This window comes from Mauremys reevesii, linkage group 3, assembly GCF_016161935.1.
Source record: "Mauremys reevesii isolate NIE-2019 linkage group 3, ASM1616193v1, whole genome shotgun sequence".
Lineage (NCBI taxonomy): Eukaryota > Metazoa > Chordata > Testudines > Geoemydidae > Mauremys > Mauremys reevesii.
The window spans coordinates 164888762-164909294 of NC_052625.1; the positions used below are offsets into that span (position 1 = coordinate 164888762).

The window sequence follows — 20533 nt, forward strand, 5'->3', positions numbered from 1 at the left end:
TTATATGGATTTTCTCAAGAACTTAAAAAAAAAATTCAGCAAAACTCTCCAGGTCACCTGTTATTTAAAAATAATAAATGTAGTGGTGCCTCAATGAGCCAAATGTCAAAATGAGTACATTTGGATAACAGAGGTTTCTAATAGCTGTGGAAATTTTCAGAGTAAGTATAAATAGACCTCAGGGGATATGACCCTGTTTTAGACAGCTAAGAGTTTTGGATAACTGAGGAGTAAATGACAGCTTTTCAGAACTGTCATGAACATATATCATTCCCACAAACAAAATATACTTGTGTCCTTCTCAATAATAAATATGAAAACATTAATTATATTCTCATATTCTTTTTTTTTACAGATTACCCCGAGTGAATGGGCTAGTAGAATTTTGTAAAACTGGGGCATACACTTATATACATAGTTGTGAGACATCACGATAATGATTTAATGCCAGATTCTTCCCTTCAATAAGCATACACTACTCCTATTGGCTTCACCACATTTCTCGACGTTCTATCGCACTTTCAAATTAAGGCAGTTTGAGGAAGCCACTGTGAAATAACTATTACCCCATGTCACTGAGTTGTATAAAGTCAGGCTTTTAAAATGTATGTATTCCAGTGCAGAATATATTGTTAGGTAACATTGAAAGGCTGAGCAGGTGGCATTCCTGAGTTCTAAGCCCCCCTCAGATACTGCCCTGTATGGTTGGTGGGAGGGGAATAAATATGTGCCTCAGTTTCCCCATTTTAAAAAACAGTATAAATCGGGGTGGAGGAGGAGGGAGAGAGAAAACATCCTCTCCTGGCAAAGGTGTTGGTGCTTAAGTACTTGGTGCCCAATTGATTATTCTCCTCCACTTCCCAGTTCTTAATTCAGCCCTATATTAAAGACAGTGGGAGCTTTGGGTACACAAGGAATGAAGGATTAGGCCCTTCTGGTTTGTAGGCCTTGATCTCAGCAGCTCTGTGTTGATGAATCCCTGGGCAGCTTACTGTAGGATCAGGGCCTAGCTGATCATTATAAGATATTTACACTTACTGGCTCAATATGAGCCCAGTAACAATTTATTAATGGTTTATTTTTTGTATTAGCTTGTTATTTTTTTATATTTACATTTGTCTTAAAAAGTTACTAGATTGTCTCACGTGGAGATTGTTTTTAATGGAAAAAAAAAACTAACCCTGTCTATATAGTAAATGAATCCCATGCTGTTTGGCTGTGGAGAGACAGCACTGTGCAAAAGAAAGGCCAGAGAGGGGAGCTGCTGCGTAGCTTTCAGCAGGGAAAGCTCCTGGTTGTCCTTGATTAGTAGCCACATTGTCTTTTGTTTGTTTTTCTCCTGGCTGGTGAGCGGAAAACTCCTTTTCTTTTCTTCTCGGCCTAGTGCAATGATCCTCTGGCAGCTAGATCAGCCCTGGCTTCCCTCGGATGGACTTGCCGCATGGCTTCTTGTAGCTGGGTTTGTACTGTGTATGTTGTGATTTACTAGTGCAGTTTTCTCCTCGACGTAGACAGCATGTTGTACAAACTGTCTGACTACTCCTCTTAACAGCTTTTCCACTACTTTCAAATTGCTGCAAATCCTCTTTAAGGGCTCTACGAGCAATTACAAATTGTCTTTTAGAGCAGTATTAGTAGGTTGTAACATCAGTGTCCCTAGACATGATGACAGATTTGGAGGCACCCAAAAATGTGGTTAATCCTCTGTTTTTCTATCCACAGTCGTGTGGATCTCACCCTGATTCTAATAGTTGGGTTTAAAAGGAGAATTGGTTCTTTAACATCATTTGTCTACCCCCCTCCCCACACCTTTTAGGCCTTTTCTTTTGACATCTCAAATAGAGCTGTACACGAAAGTTTTCTGACTAGGCCTGCATGGGAGGGACTTGAAGATACGAATTTCTTGTTTAGTAGCAACCATTTTTCATTTGATTTTCAGATGATGTTTTGATTTAGTATGACTTCATTTATGTAAGTGTATATGAAAATTATTCTATAGGGAACATGCCGTGAGGCCTACAAATAAGACCAGTTAAATTAATACAAATTGTCTTTTGTTCTTGCTTTGAAAATGATAGTTTAAGACTGTTCATACACAAATCATAAGGCAAATGTTAAATTTGTTCTCTGTATAGACAACAGTACAGACAACTCTTATAATGGAGTTTAATTATCCTTTTGCTAGAGTTGCGTAATACCGAGTGACTACCATACAATGGGCTGGATTCATCAAAGGTAAATAGTTTTGATTTTTACTAATAAATGGCATGTGTGTTCATGGAAAGTGCTGTTAGTTAGGATGCTGCTAGCGCTATGGCTAGTTACCAGATTTCAGATACACTTCTTTACAGAGAGCTAGAATTTCATAAATACTGTGCTATTGCCTCCATCCTTGCAGGGTTTAAAAACAAATAATAAAATTGAAACTCGGTCATAGGCATTAGCACTGTCTCGTTTGCTTTAGAATTTTATTTTTTAGAAGTAACTTTTGTTAAACAGAAAAGAAAAATCCATCGATACATACCATCATCACATGAATCCAGGTCAATATCATACATGTTTGTAAAATGTCCCTACTCTTCCTAACAGCCTGACCTTCCAAACACTTGTGCATGTGGGTAAATTTAGACATGAGTAGTGCTATTGAAGTCGGTGATTTCAGTAGGATTACTCACCTGCATACATGTTTGTAGGATGGCACTCTGAATCAGTCCTTGTCCTTCCTGTGGAGGCGATGGTAAGGGTGAGGAGCCTACCAGCTGCTGGATGTTTTTGGCACTGTGGTAGCCAAAAGGCATATAGATGAGTTTAGAGGATGTGACTCATACTTAAACACTTATGAAATTGTCAGTGGGAGCTTTTCATTCTTAAGAGATTATTGCAAGCTAGTTTGTATAATGTTCTTCATATTCTATTTCAAAATGCTTTACGGATACAGAGCTAAACAGTGTTAATTTAAAACAATATATTCTAAACCAACAGATTTATTTGCAGAGATTACTAACAACAAATTAGATGATCACAATTGAAAGAATTTTTAAAATTGACTTGTCACTGTTTATGCTGGGGTTTTGTTTTTTTTTGCATTTCTCAATTTTTGACAATGAAAATTAATGAAGTCAGTTTCAATTTGTTTTATAGTCAATTTCACTTTCAGATTCTCAGTGCTGTAAGGTTTGTCTTTCAAACACCAGAGGGGAATAATTATTTAAGCAAATACAATCTCAGTGACAAAATCTCAAAAATGAATCATTTTTACTGAGTTTACAAAAAGATGTTGGGCTGAATTTCAGTTCACAATGCTCTGTAAATAATAATTAACACTTTGTTTAGTGATGCATGATAATAAAGTTTTTGTTTGTTGTTTTATGGGACTCTGTCCTTTTGATTTAGGCCCAAAATTTATGGTTTGTTTTGATTAAAAAAAAATTCTACAAAACTGAAAATTGCTAGTCTCTCTCTTTTTTTATTATTATTATTTTTATTATTACAACAAAAACCACTATTTTGTTAAATTTCAAGCCAACCCCAAACCCCCACACTCAACATTAAAAAAACTTCCTATAGTTTTTACTTTCTGCATGGATTATAAATCAGATTATAAACAAAAGTGAAACTGACTAGGGTTGCTCTACACAGGCAGATGCTTGTGCTACTACTGCCAAGTCACACTGAGGTCAGTAGGACTCTATCTGCATGGAGCATCCTGTAGGATTTGGGGCTAAGCTGTCTCCACGATCAAAACTGAGAGAACCATAAAGTGAAAACAGAGCATAAATAGGAAATAGGATTACTGGAACAAGTTTAAAAACCTAAGGCCTCTTCAACAAGAAAACTGTACTGGTTGAGATAAATCACCTTAGAAATTGACTTAATTAAATGGGGTTCAGTATTTTCATGTTCACAAGGCCTATCTGGTATTAGTAATGTAGCTATGGTCAAGTTTTAAAAACGCAAAACCAGCATCTTTTTTTCAATTTGACCATTGCCTCTGTGTGGGTGTCTCGCTCTGTCCAAATAGACCAAAAGTTTCAAAAGTATCCATTAATTTTGGTACTTAAATTCCTGTTTAGCAAACTTGAAACACCTACAGCTAGATTTTTCCAACGTTCAGAGAACGTAGGACTCCAGTTGACTTCAGGTTCCAAACCTCTCCAACTGGCATCCAAAACTAGGCTCTGATCCTGCATTGGACATCTGTGGTCATGTGGAGCCTCATTAACTTCCATGCACAACAGTGTGATTTTTTTTTTAATATGTATTTTTCACTTAATTTTCTAGTCAAACTTTGAAATTTGTATCTAATCCTGCTCATTAGGCACGTAACTGAAAGTTATTGCAAGAGGTGTATGGGGATGCTGTCAACCACACCCCAACAAAAGCAAAGAAGGCAGATAGTGATTTAGGCCTCAAAAGCCTCTTCCTTCTCTGCAGGAAGAGATGGGGCAGGAGCACAAAGGAGAGGAAGCATCAGATCTGCTGAATGATCCTCCCTCTCTGGGAGTATTCAATTCCACTGTGTCAAGGCTCTTAGACCGGGTCTACAGTTAAAGTTTAGGTTGACCTAGCAACACCATTCAGGACAGGTCTACAATATGGGGTTAAGTCAGCCTAAGTTACACAACTCCAGCTATGTGAATAACGTAGCCGGAGTCAACATGTTGCAGTGTCTCTCCCATAGACCCAGCATGGTGTAAACTCTCCTGTCGATTTACCTTCCGCTTCTCGTTCCAGTGGAGTACTGGAGTAGACGGGAGAGCGATCGGCAGTCGATTTACCAGGTCTTCACTAGACCTGCTAAATTGACCCCCGGTAGATCAATCGCTGCAGCGTCAATCCACCGGCAAGTGGGGACAAACCTTCAGAGTATGAAGAAGTAACACTCCTGAGCTCCATAGTTAAACTGACCTAACCCCCAGAGTAGATTATTCTGTCAACCTAGCTACTGCTGCTCAGAGAGGTGGAAAAAATCACTTCTGTTACCGTAGAAAGCATCTGTGGTACAACAGCAGCCTGTGCTGTTGCAGTGTGCTGCTGTAGAACCAGTAACCTAGACCTAGCCTTAGATGCATAGATTCCAAGGCCAGAAGGGATCATTGCATTCATCTGTCTGACCTCCTGTATAACACAGGCCATAGAAGTCCCCAAAATAATTCCTAGAGCACATCCTTTAGAAAAACATCCAACCTTGATTTAAAAATTTTTCCCGAGGTGGAGAATCCACCATAACCCTTGGAAAATTGTTCCAGTGGTTAATTACCCTCACTATTAAAAATGTATGTCTTATTTCCAGTCTGCATTTGTCTAGCTTTGGCTTCCAACCACCATATCCTGTTATACATTTGTCTGCTAGATTGAAGAGCCTGTTATTAAATATTTGTTCCATTATGTAGACTAATGCATTATGACCCTGACTAATGCATCGTACCCCTTTCATGAGGAAAGTATTTGCTGAGACTTCTACAGGTCTGCCAAATTTTTCGTGTTTAGTACAAAATTGTACAAATTCATTTCTTGCGCCGTTATTATGTATTACCTTTTCATTGATGGAAAAACACAAGGAGTCTTGCTTTGTTGTCTAATTTTAATATTGAGAGACCTGAATTATTGATCCGATCACAGGTCTGGGAACAAGGAGTTAGAGTTAAAATCCTTGGTCTGCCACTGACTCCTCAGACTTGGCTTAAATCACTTAAGCCAAAACTTTCACACTTGAATACCTAATTACCCAATAAAGTGGCCAACAAGCAAGTGGTACTCCAGAGCTCCCCAAAGTGCTGCTGCTATGGACCAGGTCTTGCCTATTCCATGGCAAGTTGTCAAGCATAACAGACCTAAATTCTGTGACGATGTCCCTTGATTGTGCAGTATTCTGGTATGGCAGGCTGGAAATTCTATGGCATCTTCATTTAAATTACTGACAAACCTATAGTATTTGTATTATTCATTTTTAAGTTTACATTAATCAGTACAGTAGCCCCTTTTTTTTTTTTTTTTTTTTTTTTTTAAATATATCTTACACTTCCAATCTTTGAGGGAGGCTGGGATTGTGAGCTATACATATTTACTGGATAGTTCTTCTAAAATTATAGAGTGAAATACCCTGTTGACATTTAAATTGCTATCTTTGGGTTTCAGTTAGTAGTCTATTGGGATGAATGAGCAGTTCACACCTCTCAGAAACATTGGTTCTGGCTGTGCAGTCCGTCTGCATTGTTTATATTTAGTTTCCATTTCAGGGTTAAAAAAAAGTTTAAGGGAAGCTTTGATGCAGCACAACTGTTCAGCAGAGTGTGGATTTTGAGGCAATTCTGATGAATTGTGGAGTCTTAAGTGCCTTCTAGGTAGGGAGAGTGATTGTCTCCTCCGTACATGATACATAAACTGACAAAAGCTGTTTTGACATTAATGGATTTCTTTTCCACATCAGTGCAATAGGTTTACAGATCCCAGTGAGATGCAGAAGCAGCCTATTTCAGGCAGGGCTTAACTGCTAAGAAAAAGGGAAAAAATTGCTAACATCTTAATTCAATTGGACCATCCCAACTTATTGTAACACACCGCTGTTGCTGCCAGCATCATTGCAAGAGTAGATATTTATGTACTGGTGACATTGACAGTGGTTGGGCAACCTATCCTGTTGTTGGGAAAAGAGGATGCAGGAGATTTATTTGCAGCTCTCTCCATCATTAAAACAGTCATCTGTTTTCCCAGTTAAGGCAGCACAGGGAGCATGCGGTAAGGGTACTGCAGCAAATCTGTTGACAAGTAATTTAGACTACACACACAGCTTACAAAGGCAAAAGCCACTGCTCTTCTGCTCAGAGATGATATTAAGTTTTTAATAAGAGGAGTAAGAAGGCATGGAACTGACCATAACATAGACAAGCTTGCAGATGTGATTCTTGTTCCCACTATTTAGCTTAATTCCAAGGGTATGACTAATTTACATAGTATAGGTCACATTTTGTTCCTTTTTGTAAGTAAGTTGATTTAAACATTAAGGAATCATTGGCAGGGGTTGGACTAGAGAAGCTAATAAGCACTATTCATCTTTATTTTCTATTATTCTTTTATTTGCACTGTGTCAGGGTGATGGGTCTGGTAGGTAATTTGAGTATATAAAGTATTCCTGGAGCCAGACTTTATCCCTGGGGTAACAACCCTGAGATAAACGTGGTCTTGTCTGTCTTGAGTATCTTTTCCCTTTAAAGGATATGTATGACTCTACCCCTCACGCAGAGGGACATCTTGGAAAGTTAGAAAAGCTGGTTTGTCAGAGCTCTGCACTGACTGCAATATGACCTGTGAGTTACCGATCCATTTGCTAGATAATTTTGCTAAAACAGATTCCCTGCCACGTAATTAGAGATGCTCAGTTCCCTTGCTGGGGCTGCTATTTCCAGGCCATGAGAACTCATTCTGTGCTTTTGGTAACTGCAGTGTTGCTTATTGCTACCCATTGGGGTTGCCATCACGTCTGATGCTAATTACAGGCCCTGCAATGGCGGCTGGGATGGGAGGGTGTAAAGGAGTGGGAGGGTGTAAAATAGTGCACATGCCTATTTAAGGTCAGACCCAATCTGGCTCTTTTGTTTTGGACAACCAGGAAAAAAGCCTGTTTGTGCTCCTGGATGTCTTTGGGACGAAAGGAGGCTTGAAACAAGACAACTTTGGAAAATGCAAATAGTCCAAATCCACTGGATTGTGTTCTGTATTTCAGACCAGAGGCTGAGCCTTGAAAACATGACTCTTGTGGCTCTTTGTGTAGTCATGAGTACTCTGTATTTATGCTGCCACAGAAAGAACTGGTTACACTCAGAGTAGAAACACGTCAGCTGCAGGGAAGCATGTACTAAGGACTGAAATGAATTTGCAGCCAAAGGATCCACATCATGAATAGATACACTACTATCAAACAGCTTGGCGATGGGACGTATGGCTCCGTCCTCCTAGGGAGAAGCATTGACTCTGGGGAGCTAATTGCCATTAAAAAGTGAGTCACTTTATTCCTTGATGTAATAGTATTACATTGGTACATAGCCAACTAATATATATCATGTGTTCAGTATACACAATTGGTTTTGCAATAAGGTCTGAGAATATACAACTCTGCATCTTAATTCCCAGCCACTAAATATGGAACATAAAATGAATGGTCTAATCACCCAGTGACAGTTGTATTGAGGAGTGAACTGATTATGTCACCTTTGTCTGTTACTTATGTCCCATTGTAATACACAGCCCTCACATTTCACCCAAATTGTTTGAGGCCTATTTAATTTTCAGTGTCTCACTTAATGGCTTCAGAGACCACTTAGTGAGGTTTTTAAATGGCCCACCTGTCTAAGGCCTGATCTACACTTAAAATGTAAATTGACATAACTGCATTGCTTCTGAGTGTATAAAATCCATACCCCTGAGTGCCAGAGGTATGCCAACCTAACCCTTGGTGTAGATGCAGTTAGGATGACGAAAGAATGCTTCCATCAGTCTAGCTACCACTGCTCAGCGAGGTGGATTACCTAGAGTGATGGGGGGGAAAAAACCCTTCCGTTGCCATAGGAAGTGTCTACACTACAGTAGCCTAGCAGATCAGCTGTGTATTCTCATGGCCATTGCAGGGATTGTGAGCAAAGATTCATGCTAGTAAAAGGCAGAGTTACTACTACAAATCTGTCATGGGAATAGATACAGGCATACCTTCAAATCAGGTATTTGAAGGTATGCCTTCGCATGGTTTTCTAATCGATTACATTTTCTATGTGGAGTGAAATGGCACTTGTGGACACTCCCCAAATGTTTCCACCAGTCAAAACTAGCCTTTACTAATGTGTTAGAGTATGTCTACACTACGGAGACTACAGTGGCATAACTATGTTGGCGTAACTATGCCAGTATAATTCCTTAATGTTGACACAGCCTATACTGATGGTAGGGTTTGTGCCCTCAGTGTAGGAATACCACCTCCCTGAACAATGGTAGCTATGCCAGTGGATGTATTCTGCCCTCGACATAGCTGTGTCTATAGTAGGGGGTTAGGTTGGCATAGCTATGTTTCAGTTGGGTGTATATTTTTCATACACCCAACCAAAGTAGCTAAGTCAACCTAACTTTTAAGTGTAAGCCAAGCCTTCGTTTCCTCAGGTGAATTGGCAAAGTCAGGTGTACACAAACCCTTGAAAGGGTAAGACTCAAGTGAATTTACCTCAAACCCCCACAACCACCACCACCTCCCAATACCATAAATGCTTTGTTTCCTGTTTCAAGAGTTAAGTGTGTTCTCTCTGTAACAGATGAAGACATTCTGTCCTGAACATTAGCCCTTATTGTTGCTCCTTGGGTGTCAAGGCTATTCATCTGGAAAGCATTTCTTACCGTTTCCATAGCAGAATGATCCAATCATATAAACTCCCTGCGCCAAATTCTTGGTATAACCATGAAGTAACTGTTTTTTGACAATGGAGTTAGTCTATATTGACACACTGGTGTAAGTCTGGTAACTAAGGGCAGAATTTGGCCCCATGTTCACAAAGCTCCTATTGGAGTATCAGAGGGGTAGTCGTGTTAGTCTGGATCTGTAAAAGCAGCAAAGAGTCCTGTGGCACCTTATAGACGAATGCAAGACGAAGTGGGTATTCACCCACGAAAGCTCATGCTCCAAAACGTCTGTTAGTCTATAAGGTGCCATAGGACTCTTTGCTGCTTTTAAAGCTCCTATTGACTTTGAGAGTTTGTGCGGAGCAGGTTTCTGTTTCTGGGTCAGATGTTTTGTTGCTTGTAGAACAGCGATTCTCAACCGGGGGTCCGTGAGTCCTTTCAAGAGAGTTGTGGGGCCCTGTGGCTGAAACCCAGAACCTGAGTCCCAGCACCCCCTGCGGGGCTGAAGCCCTGATCCCTGGGGCCCCCCATAGGGCTGAAGCTGGGAGCAGCGAGTCTGAATCCTGGAGCCCTGAGCCCTGTTGTTCCCCATGGGGAAGAAGCATGGAGTCCCTGGGCAGAGTTGGGAGGCATGGAGGGTGTTCCCCCCCCCCCCTTTGTTCATTTTGAATCTGATTTAAGTGTTGGAGCTTGATTGCTTTTTGTAAACAGCTTACTTCCTTTGGCTACATGTGGGGACCAAAGTCACGTACCTTGAATTGTAGGGTGTTTTCTTAATACTATTAAAAAAAAATTATTCTTCTACAGCATTGTATTATTTTGTATATTAACTTCCATATAGCACCTTTCATCTAGAGATGTAAAGTGCTTTGACAGATGGGGAAACTGAGGTGCAGAGACTTATGGAGTTCAGATTTGTAATGGCACTGACTGACTGTTATTTCTCTTCTCCTCCCCACCCCACCCCCTTCCACAGGATGAAGAGAAAGTTCTACTCTTGGGAGGAATGTATGAATCTTCGAGAGGTTAAGGTACTTGATAATTCCAAGGATGGTTACTTTTCAACCCAACATTTACATGGCCTTTTACATTAGAACAGTTCTCCCTGGTGTTTCTAGGTAACATAGACCCATTCTAGCTCTGAGAAGAGCCTCATTACCAGTCCCTGCAGTAAGAGCTGTGGAGTATGTTTGTGGTAGCTTTGCCATTTCCTCATTCTTCCTTAAAACTATTACATGCTGTTTTGTAGTAATACTAAAAACTATTGATTGTAGACAGCTGGTGCCAGATTGTAGCTGGTGGGGAGCAGGCTCCTGCCAGCAAACCTGCAGTCAGCAGCAGCTGCCCAAGGGAGAAGATAGCCATCTGAATTCTAGCTGTTCCTATGGCAGGGCTGCACTGCAAGAATTCTAACCGGAGCTGGGTATAGCATTGCAGTATGGATTTTAAGGTTTATATGCTCTTCATTGCCAACAGTATCTGTGCATACTCTCCTTTCCACGCAGGGTAGTCCTGTTCCTGGATAATTAGACCAGAGGCACAAATAATGCAGCTCCAACAGCAGTAGTGTCAGTGGGAGCACAAGTGTAGAAAACTTTTAATCACATCTCCTCTAACCCTGCTTAAAGCAGGATTTGTCTATGCTGTTTCTACCACTGGTTATCAAAAAGGTGGGACATTTTAGAGGGAAGAGACCTACAGGTGAATTAAGGACTTGAGTTCACTGCAAAATCTGATCTGGCTTCTGGCAGCATAGGTGCACAAGTAGAGTGGAAGATCCTCCAGTGAGAAGTTGTGTTGGGAGAAGACACAGCCAGAAGACACAGATGTGTAACAGTGAGTCAGTTGAGTGTGTCTAACTGGCAAGCTTAGCACAATTAAAAGCCAATATGTTTGCACAAATCAGCCTGCACATATAACTCAGAGCACTTGCGAATGTATATGTCAATTGCTTTCTTAAGAAATCTGGTCTTTAAATCTGTAGCTACCTGCTACTTAAACAATTAAACAGCATTTCAGTTTAGCTTGTGCAACAAGGGCTTCAAGGTAAGTGAAATGGAATCCTTCCTTATAACAGTATGTGTTACATTCTTTTGTATTTTGTGCTTCTAGTCTTTGAAGAAATTAAACCATGCCAATATAGTAAAACTGAAAGAAGTTATCAGGGAAAATGATCATCTTTATTTTGTGTTTGAATACATGAAGGAAAATCTTTACCAATTGATGAAAGAAAGGTATGTAAATTACATCATAAACACATTACTGATACAAACTTAACTATAACAGTAATGAGTTCATGTTTCTGAGCTGTCTTTGACATCCATATCTTTTAAAGGTTGCAGTTATATTTAGTCTCTAAACACAATCTTAGTTTAAAGTTGTATATTACAGTAGAAAATGTGGCCCTTGCTCTATTTAAGGGCTCAGCTACATCAAGGATTTTTGCACCAATGTTACTATATCTGATGCAAACCCCCAGTGTACTCACATTGCACCAGTATAAAGCAAAGCAAGTTATATTGGTACAAGCCCCTCCTCATATGGATGCAGCTCAGGGATGTACTAGGGATTTTCATTGGTATAGCAAAACCCGTGTAAAACTCCCTAATGTGGACAAGCCCTTAGTAGAGTTCAACTGATAGGCCAGGCTTTCATAAATTGAAGACAAAGGTCTAGAACATATTTGTTGCAATTGCAGTACTTGTACATTCAAAGCATACAGAAACTAGGCATTTGTGCATACACAAATGGATATTTAGAAACTAAAATGACATTTTGGTTGCACATGTGGGCAATATGCATACCCAGGTGCGATCAGGTACACTAAATCAGATGGACAAATGTGTTTTAGACCTCAGGCCTTTATTGTATGAAGTTCTGTACCTCAAGAAAATGAGTACTTATACAATACTGACATAGGCTACCCCCTTGGGCCCCTCTCACTGATGTCCTTTCCTGAATGCTGACATATCTATAGAACTGGTTTGGGGGTGGTCCTCCAGCTGTATATTTTAGAGACTGCACTCTCTTCTGGGGGCATAAAGCAATCCAAATGAAACAGGCAAACAAAATAATTTTCCTGCCCTCAAAATGGTCCACTGCTGTTCTCCATGAGGCAAAAGGTGAGTAGTCTCAGGGGGCTGGGAACCCAGATCCCCTTTACAGAGTGTCCATAGGCCAGTTCAACCACTCCAGGCATCTAAAGAATACAACAGAGCAAAGATGACCCCTCTGTCACTGCATCAGTAACTTTTCTTTACTTTTTACCCTACAGAAACAAACTGTTTCCTGAATCTACAATTAGGAATATTATGTATCAGATCCTGCAAGGGCTTGCATTTATCCATAAACATGGTAGGTTGTATTTTGGCTCTAAATATTTTTAACTGGAGCAAGATAATGTCTGCGTGTTAGTTTTAAAATAAATTCCTCTGTTAAATAGAGTAATGGGGTCTATTAATAGGAGATGGGCTGTTCACTTTCAGGTCACTGATTCCAAGTTGGACACGGTTGCCAGTGACCACAAATAATTATCTGCTTGGTAGCCTGTGATGTTCAACTAATCTGGCAGCTTGTCCAATTCCTAATGCATAAGATTCCACATCGCAAAACTACCAACACAACTGGCACTAATGGGCATCTTTGTTGACCATCCTAGAAAAGACCCCAAAGATTGGGCATGGAGACTAAAGCCTCTCCAGGCAGTCATTTCAGGTGATGGCTAAGGCATCTTGGTGGGACAGTGTGATAAGATTTGCACTGGTGCTATCTGTGCTGTATCTGTTCTCTGGACAAATGAGGGTTTCCACCTCTAGAATTTATAACTTGGCACTTCTCATGACAAATTATGTTGTGTGTATGTATGAATACATTTCACACATACACACGTTATTATACTTATGGTAAAATATCCCTGTGATAAATAGCTTTGATAGTCTTATGATAACAATAAGAACTGACTTTGTTGGCCAGCCAGCACTAATAAGACCAATGTATGAATCAAGCAATTATTTCTTTTAAATTTAGAGTTTACTCTTAGTGTACCCTATGCATTGCAATACTGTCTTGTAAGTATATTAAAATTACAACAGTGGGTTCCAATCCTGCAAACCCTCCATAGGCAGAACACCATCAGTGGAGCTCTGTGGGTGGTGGGCTTACAGGAACACCTGTCCCAATGGAAGAAAACACAAAATCATCACTGATAAAGTTTACAGATGATCCAAAAATTGGGAGAGTGGTAAATAATGAAGAGGACTGGCCACTGATTCAGAGTGATCTAAATCACTTAATAAACTTAAGCAAACAATATGCATTTTAATATGGCTAAACATAAATGTACACCTTTAGGAACAAAGAATGTAGGCCATACTTACAGGAGGGGGGATTCTAACCTGGGAAGAAGTGACTCTGACAAAGATTTGGGGATCATAGTGGATAATCAGCTGAACATGAACTCCCAGTGTGATGTTGTGACCAGAACTGCTAAGGCAGGCCTGGGATGCATAAACGGGGGAATCTCAAGTAGGAGTAAAGGGTTATTTTACCTCTGTACTGGTCACTGATGTAACCGTTGCTAGAAAACTATGTCCGGGTCTGATGGCCACAATTCAAGAAGGGTGTCGATAAGTTGGAGAAGGTTCTGAGAAGAGCCACAAGAATGATTAAAGGATTAGAAAATATGGTTTATAGTGCTGAGATGGTTAAGGCATGAATTGAGTACAGTCTATCTGTTTCGGGAACAAAATATTTAATAATGGGCTCTTCAATCGAGCAGAGAAACATATAACATAATCCAATGGCTGGAAGTTGGAGCTAGACAAATTCAGACTGGAATAAGACATACAATTTAAAGGTGAGAATAATTAATCATTGGAACAAGTTACAAATGGTAGATGCTCCATCACTGACCATTTTAGGAAAATATCTAATCTTGATTTAAAAAGATCATAGAACCATAGAATTAGAAGGGGCCTTGAGGGTTGTCCAGTGTAAACCCCTGCCAAGATGCAGGATCATCCAAGACTGATGCCTATCCAGATTCCTGTTGAAAACCTCCAGTGAAGAAGTTTTCATGACTTCCTGAGGCAATTTGTTCTATTGTCCAACTTTTCTTACAGTTAGGAAGTTTTTCCTCAGATTTCATCTAAATCTGCTGTGTTGTAGTTTGAACCTATTGCCTCTTGTCCTGCCTCTGTGGCAAGAGAACAATTTTTTTCTCCATCTTTAGGAATACTAGGATATACTCTAGGAACTACGTTGGAGAAGTTCTCTGGCTTGTGTTATACAGGAGGTCAGACTAGATGATCACAATGGTCCCTTCTGGCCTTGAAATCTGAAAATTACTTCACATGCTTAGATTTTACTTTTATAAGATGTGTTCCTGCTAATGGCTTTATTCTCCTCCATTCACGTTAGTGGGCCTAAGACAGGGGCAGGCAAACTTTTTGGCCTGAGGGCCACGTTGGGTTTTGAAAATTGTATGGAGGGCCAATTAAGAGGTGGGGGCTGGGCCATGACCCCCTCCCCATCTGCAGCCCCCCACCCCGGGACTCCTGCCCCATCCAACCGCCCCCCCCTTCCCTGAGGGCCCCTCTGGGACTCCTGCCCCATCCACACACACCCCGCTCCCTGTCTCCTGACTTCCCCCGGACCCCCACTGCCCCATCCAACCTCCTCTCATTCCTGACAGCCCCCCAGGGACCCCTGCCCCCCATTCAACCCCCTGTTTTTCCCCCCCCAACCAGCATCCACGCCCCCTGACCATCACCCTGAACTCCCCTGCCCTCTATCCAACCCTCCCTGCCCCCTTACCTCGCTGCCTGGAGCACTGGTGGCAGGCGGCACTACAGCTGCGCTGCCCAGCTGGAGCCAGGCCATGCCACCGCTGCTGCCACCACCACACAGCACAGAGCACCGGGTCAGGCAGGGCTCTGCAGCTATGCTGCCTCAGGAGCTCACAGCCCTGCCGCCCAGAGCGTTGCGCCGGCGGTGGAGCGAGCAAGCTGAGGCTGCGGGGGAGGGGCTGAGGGTAGCCTCCTGGGCCAGGAGCTCGGGGGGGGGGAGGGGGGAGGATGGTCCCACGGACCTGTAGGTTGCCCACAGGTCTAAGACATACTCAAAGGGAACACAAAATCTCTGCCGGTCACAACCACAGAAAATCAAATATTTTAAAATATTAATGTAAAATGAGCTGTAGACAAATCTCTTAAGTCCTCACTCGTACAACCTGGCAAAGAAAGCACAAGCATTCCGGATGTTTTGTATGTCTGTCCTGCATATTCTTGCTGTACAAAATGTAACTAATCAGTCCTGGATAAACCACTGTATTGTTACTCTGATCTCCTGCACTCTGGATAGTAAATTATTTCTACCAAGATGTTGTGAATCACAGTCACAAGGAAGAGTTGGAAGATTTTGCCACACCAGAGGCAATATGGTCTTGTGGCTAATTGCATAAGACTGCAAGTCCTGAGACCTGGGTTCTCTTTGTATTTCTGCAACAGAGAAACAAGTCACAAACTCTGTCTCTGTTTTCACTAACTGTAAAACACACACATACTTGATATTTTTACATCACAGTAAAACAAGTATATTGATTTTTTTTTTCAGTATCTTTGGTGCTTACCCAGATCCCTAAGCATCTTCCAAAACTTAAAACCCACAAACCAAAATTTTCAATAGTGAACTTTATTCAGTTGTTCTAGCTACAAGTTTTCCAGTGAATAGACTGTCTCCTAAGCCAGCCTATCCAACCATAATACAAAAATCCTACCTAAATCCTCCTTCAACCTCCAGTCACTCCATGTCTGAAATGACAGCCCAGCCCCACCCCCCCGTCCCCCCCCCCCCCACACCTCCCCTAATGCCTGCAAGAAAAGACAGGCTTTCCAGCATGCCCAGAAATTTAAGAAGTCTAGGCTTTGGCAGCGCAAGAAGGGAAGCAAATTCTATAGTGAAAGACTCCTTATGGTGAGCACTTTTCTAGCAACTCCCTCATTTGTATCCACTGTAGCTCAAGTGCGCCTGCCACTTTCCACCATGGCTGGAAAGACAAACTTTTGTAAAGTGTTTAGAGATGCTTAGATGGAAGGAACTGGAAATATAAAGAATCATTCTTTTTTTTTCCCTGCAGAATTTTGCTTAAATTAAACTAGGGGGAGATTTTGGTATTTAGGCGCTCGCCTATTAAAACAAAATAAAACTAACATCTTCCATTAACATTAAAGGAAGATGGGCAGGGAGTTGGCCACGCTGCTTTGAAAATGTCAACATCTGTGTTCTTACCCTCATGGGCTGACTAAAATATGTAGACTAGCACGGTTAAGATTATCTTAGACAGTTGTGACCTGCTGTTGGACCTGCAATAGTGGCAACTGAAGTGAAGACATCTAGGTAGGAAAAAATAAAGGCTACAAACGGGTGTAAAACTATGGTGCAGACTGATGTTTAATTTGAATTGCAGGGTTCTTTCACAGAGACTTGAAACCTGAAAACCTCCTTTGCATGGGACCAGAACTTGTGAAAATAGCGGACTTTGGCTTAGCCCGAGAAATCCGATCTAGGCCTCCTTATACAGACTATGTATCTACAAGATGGTAAATGCAATGTAAATGTTTGGCTCTGTTTTATGAAATTACATGTCTAGACAAGACAAAACTTTAACGTAAGCTAAGGATAATGTCATTGTTGGTCTATAAAACCAGTGCATCACATTTTTAATTTAGCATAATTAAAAGGCTTCAAAATGTGTAAGACAATGGATGAACAGACAAATGGCAGTAGCATAGCTGAAATGAATAGATACTGTTTAACCTACTGTGAATATGAAGAATAGTCTCCAGAACCAGCAATGCTCAGAGGCCACCACAATCACTATAGAGCAACTGAAAAGGCTGTTGCAGCACTAGTGCTGTTCTGGCTGGGCACTGAGAAATAGCATTTGGGGGTGCGGAGAGTTACTATAAAAGCAAGCAGGGAAAAGGAAGACACAATAACCCAGTTTAATCAATGATTCCTGCCGTCTGCCCACCTAATACTAACTGATGACCCCCCCACACACTCATCCTTCTAATCTTAAACCAAAAGCATCCATACTTTGTCAGCTTCCTTCATCAGCCCATGTGGGTGGCTGAGGCAAAACCACAGATTTTGCTTCAGCAAAGAGGAGTTGGCCAAACACATCTCTGAACTTTGAAATAAATTTGAATCTGAGACAAAGAACCATAGGCAAGAACAGTGGGGGGGGGGGGGGGTTCCTGATAAGCAGGGTTGGGACCTTGTCCGTGATGACCAAAATCTTCAGCATAGCTTGTGTTAAGTCCACTTTTTTTTTTTAAATGTTCTCACTGAAAATCAACTTTTATAAGAAGCAATGAAAGTGGGAGGAAAATTGCCACACGACTTCAGTTGTTGAGAGTAAATCTCTACTTTGTGCATAGGGCCCCATTCTGCAAAGTGCTTGGCCCTCTCTACTCTCATTGACTTTGTGGGAGGAGGAATGCTGAGCATTACCTCACAGGTTTGGGCCTTCAGCTCATTAAGTGCTTCATGATGTGCATTGTCTAAGAAATAACGGAAGGATGTGACCGGGCATTCTGGGAATATTGTGTGACTTCAAACCCTGACTCTAAAAAAGATAGTCTTGTGCATTGGGTGGGGGTTGCTGGGAACCCTTTAAAGGATGCTTTCTGTCTCCAGCGAGGCAGAGAATGAAAAATCACAGGCTGGCCCACTTGAGGTAACCGTGTTCTGCAGTACTTGTTTGATTTGTGAAAGCTATAAACTGTTGTTTTTATAGGTATAGGGCTCCTGAAGTTCTTCTGAGGTCCACCAGTTATAGCTCTCCCATTGACATCTGGGCTGTCGGCTGTATAATGGCAGAGGTTTACACATTAAGGCCTCTCTTCCCTGGTGCCAGTGAAATCGATACTATATTCAAGATTTGCCAAGTACTGGGGACACCGAAAAAGGTAGCTAAGTGAGATCCACGTTTTCAATGTGTATTGCTTAGTGCATCAATGATACTATGCCTAGGACAGGGATGGGCAAACTACGGCCCACAAGCCATTTTAAGCCTGTCTGTGAGCTCCAGCCAGGGTGCTGGCTCGAGGGCTGCACCACATGGCTCCCGGAAGCTGCGGCATGGCCCCGCTCCGAGGGTTGGGGGCCACTCCATGTGTAGGAGCTAGAAAAGGGATGTGCCACTGCTTGACGTAAGCGCCGCTCGGAGCCTGCACCCCTGAGCTTCTCCCCTCCGCCCCAGCCCTGATCCCCTTCCCAATCTCCAAATCCCTCAATCCCAGCATGGAGCACCCTCCTGCACCCCAACCTCTCATACCCAGCCCCACCCCAGAACCTGCACCCCCAGCAGGTACTTGGTACTTAAACATCAGAGCTCTTTATGGTTGGGCTTTTCAGTGATCAGAATACTGATTCTTTCAGAACGACTGGCCTGAAGGCTACCAACTTGCAGGTACCATGAATTTTCGCTGGCCCCAGTGTGTACCTAACAACCTAAAGACCCTAATTCCTAATGCTGGCAGTGAGGCAGTTCAGCTCATGCGAGACATGCTACAATGGGACCCCAAAAAGCGACCAACAGCTAGTCAGGTTTGTTTTCCATTTTCTTTACTATGCCTTTTTGTGCAACTGATAGTTGCATTCACTTGCACTCTATCTTTGCCCCGACTGTCGTTAATTACCCTTGTGGCTGTCAGGGGCGGCTCCAGGCACCAGCACCCCAAGCACCTGCTTGGGGTGGCAAGCCACGGGGGGGCGCTCTGCCGGTCGCCAGGAGGGCGGCAGGCAGGCTGCCTTCGGCGGCATGCCTGCAGAGGGTCCACTGGTACCGCGGCTTCAGCAGACCTCCCGCAGGCTGCCGCCGAATTCGCGGGACCGGGGACCTTCCGCAGGCAAGCCGCCGAAGGCAGCCTGCCTCCCGTGCTTGGGGCAGCAAAATGCCTAGAGCCGCCCCTGGTGGCTGTAAATTGGAGAGGGTGGAGACAAGAGCCACAGGAATGATTAAAGGTTTAAAAAACATGCCTGATAAGACTCAAGGAGCCCAATCTGTTTAGCTTAATGAAGAGAAAATTAAGGGGTGACTTGATCAGTCTAAACAGGAAACAGAAATGTAATACCAGGATTTTTGGTCTAGAACACCAAGATATAACAAGGTCCAAAGGTTGGAAATTGCGGCTAGAGAAATTCAGGCTGGAAATAAGGTGTAAACTTTTAATGATGAGAGTAATTAAACATTGGCACAATTTACGAAGGGTTGTAGTGGATTCTCAGTCACTGGCAATTTTTAAATCGCGATTAGAGGTCTTTCTAAAAGATATGTGCTCTAGTTCAAACTGGAATTAATTCAGGGAAGTCCTATGGCCTGTGTTATTCAGGAGGCTTGACTTGATGATTATAAAGCCTGAAAAGAGCTTTATGATCAACCTATTAATTTAATCTTAGAAAGAGCTTGATTTTGCAAATCAGAAGGAGCTGAGGATGCTCAGCAGTTTGAATGATGGGCTTTAAATAATCAATATTGGGTTAGTCCACTGACTTCAATGGCAGTTAAGGGAATTCAGTGCTGTGCACGAGAGGTCCCTACGTAATGAAACAAGCATTTGGTGGATAGACCCAACCTTAGATCACAGCTCCCAGGGAGTTCAGTGGGAGCAGGACTGGGCGCTTATTTTGCATAAAGTCTTTCATTCAAAAATCTATAGACTTAAATAATGCAGTTACAAAGTAAAATTGAGGGAGAGGGGAAACTTGAAGGGAAGGACAAGCTAAACTGTTTTCAGATGATTTAGTATTAATAATTACAAGCAAATAGCACCTCATGCGAAACAAATGAGACAAGATTGTAATGTGGTGGGGAATCTGTGAGGAAGAGAGATGTTGAAAGCCTGTTCTAGTTGGCAGAAGCTAGGGAGAAGACCACTATTGCACCCCCAGCAGCAACTACTTAATTGCCTGTAAAGCGGAGCAAGATTGTCATAGCTACATGACATATCTTTCAAGAATTGGGAATGCTGGTATCTCCCAGAATCAAATACAAGTTGGGCATGTGGTTGAAAAAATCTGCTAGCACGTAGGGACAATTATTTGTTGATTACAGCTACACATTTAAAAGTCTTCAGTTCTGGAGGAT

The 20533-nt window shown here is 42.0% G+C and overlaps 1 protein-coding gene across 13 annotated transcripts in view; it reads left to right on the plus strand.

The window, feature by feature from the left end:
- CILK1 (ciliogenesis associated kinase 1) overlaps positions 1 to 20533 on the plus strand; it is a 40939-nt gene that overhangs the window by 1989 nt on the left and 18417 nt on the right. For 2 of the 13 annotated variants that reach the window (XR_005595491.1, XM_039528393.1), the window contains exons 2-9: positions 2186 to 2235; positions 7880 to 7996; positions 10358 to 10412; positions 11494 to 11615; positions 12656 to 12735; positions 16847 to 16979; positions 18182 to 18353; positions 18826 to 18993. Coding sequence is in view for 12 of the 13 variants with exons in the window: in XM_039528393.1 (XP_039384327.1) it covers positions 2186 to 2235; positions 7880 to 7996; positions 10358 to 10412; positions 11494 to 11615; positions 12656 to 12735; positions 16847 to 16979; positions 18182 to 18353; positions 18826 to 18993 (897 nt within the window). In the remaining variant the exon portion in view is untranslated. Of the gene's footprint in view, positions 1 to 960; positions 1471 to 2185; positions 2236 to 7723; positions 7997 to 10357; positions 10413 to 10715; positions 10832 to 11049; positions 11218 to 11493; positions 11616 to 12655; positions 12736 to 16846; positions 16980 to 18181; positions 18354 to 18825; positions 18994 to 20533 lie in introns of those variants that run through there. The other 11 variants (XM_039528400.1, XM_039528399.1, XM_039528394.1 and 8 more) reach the window with 10 other exon arrangements.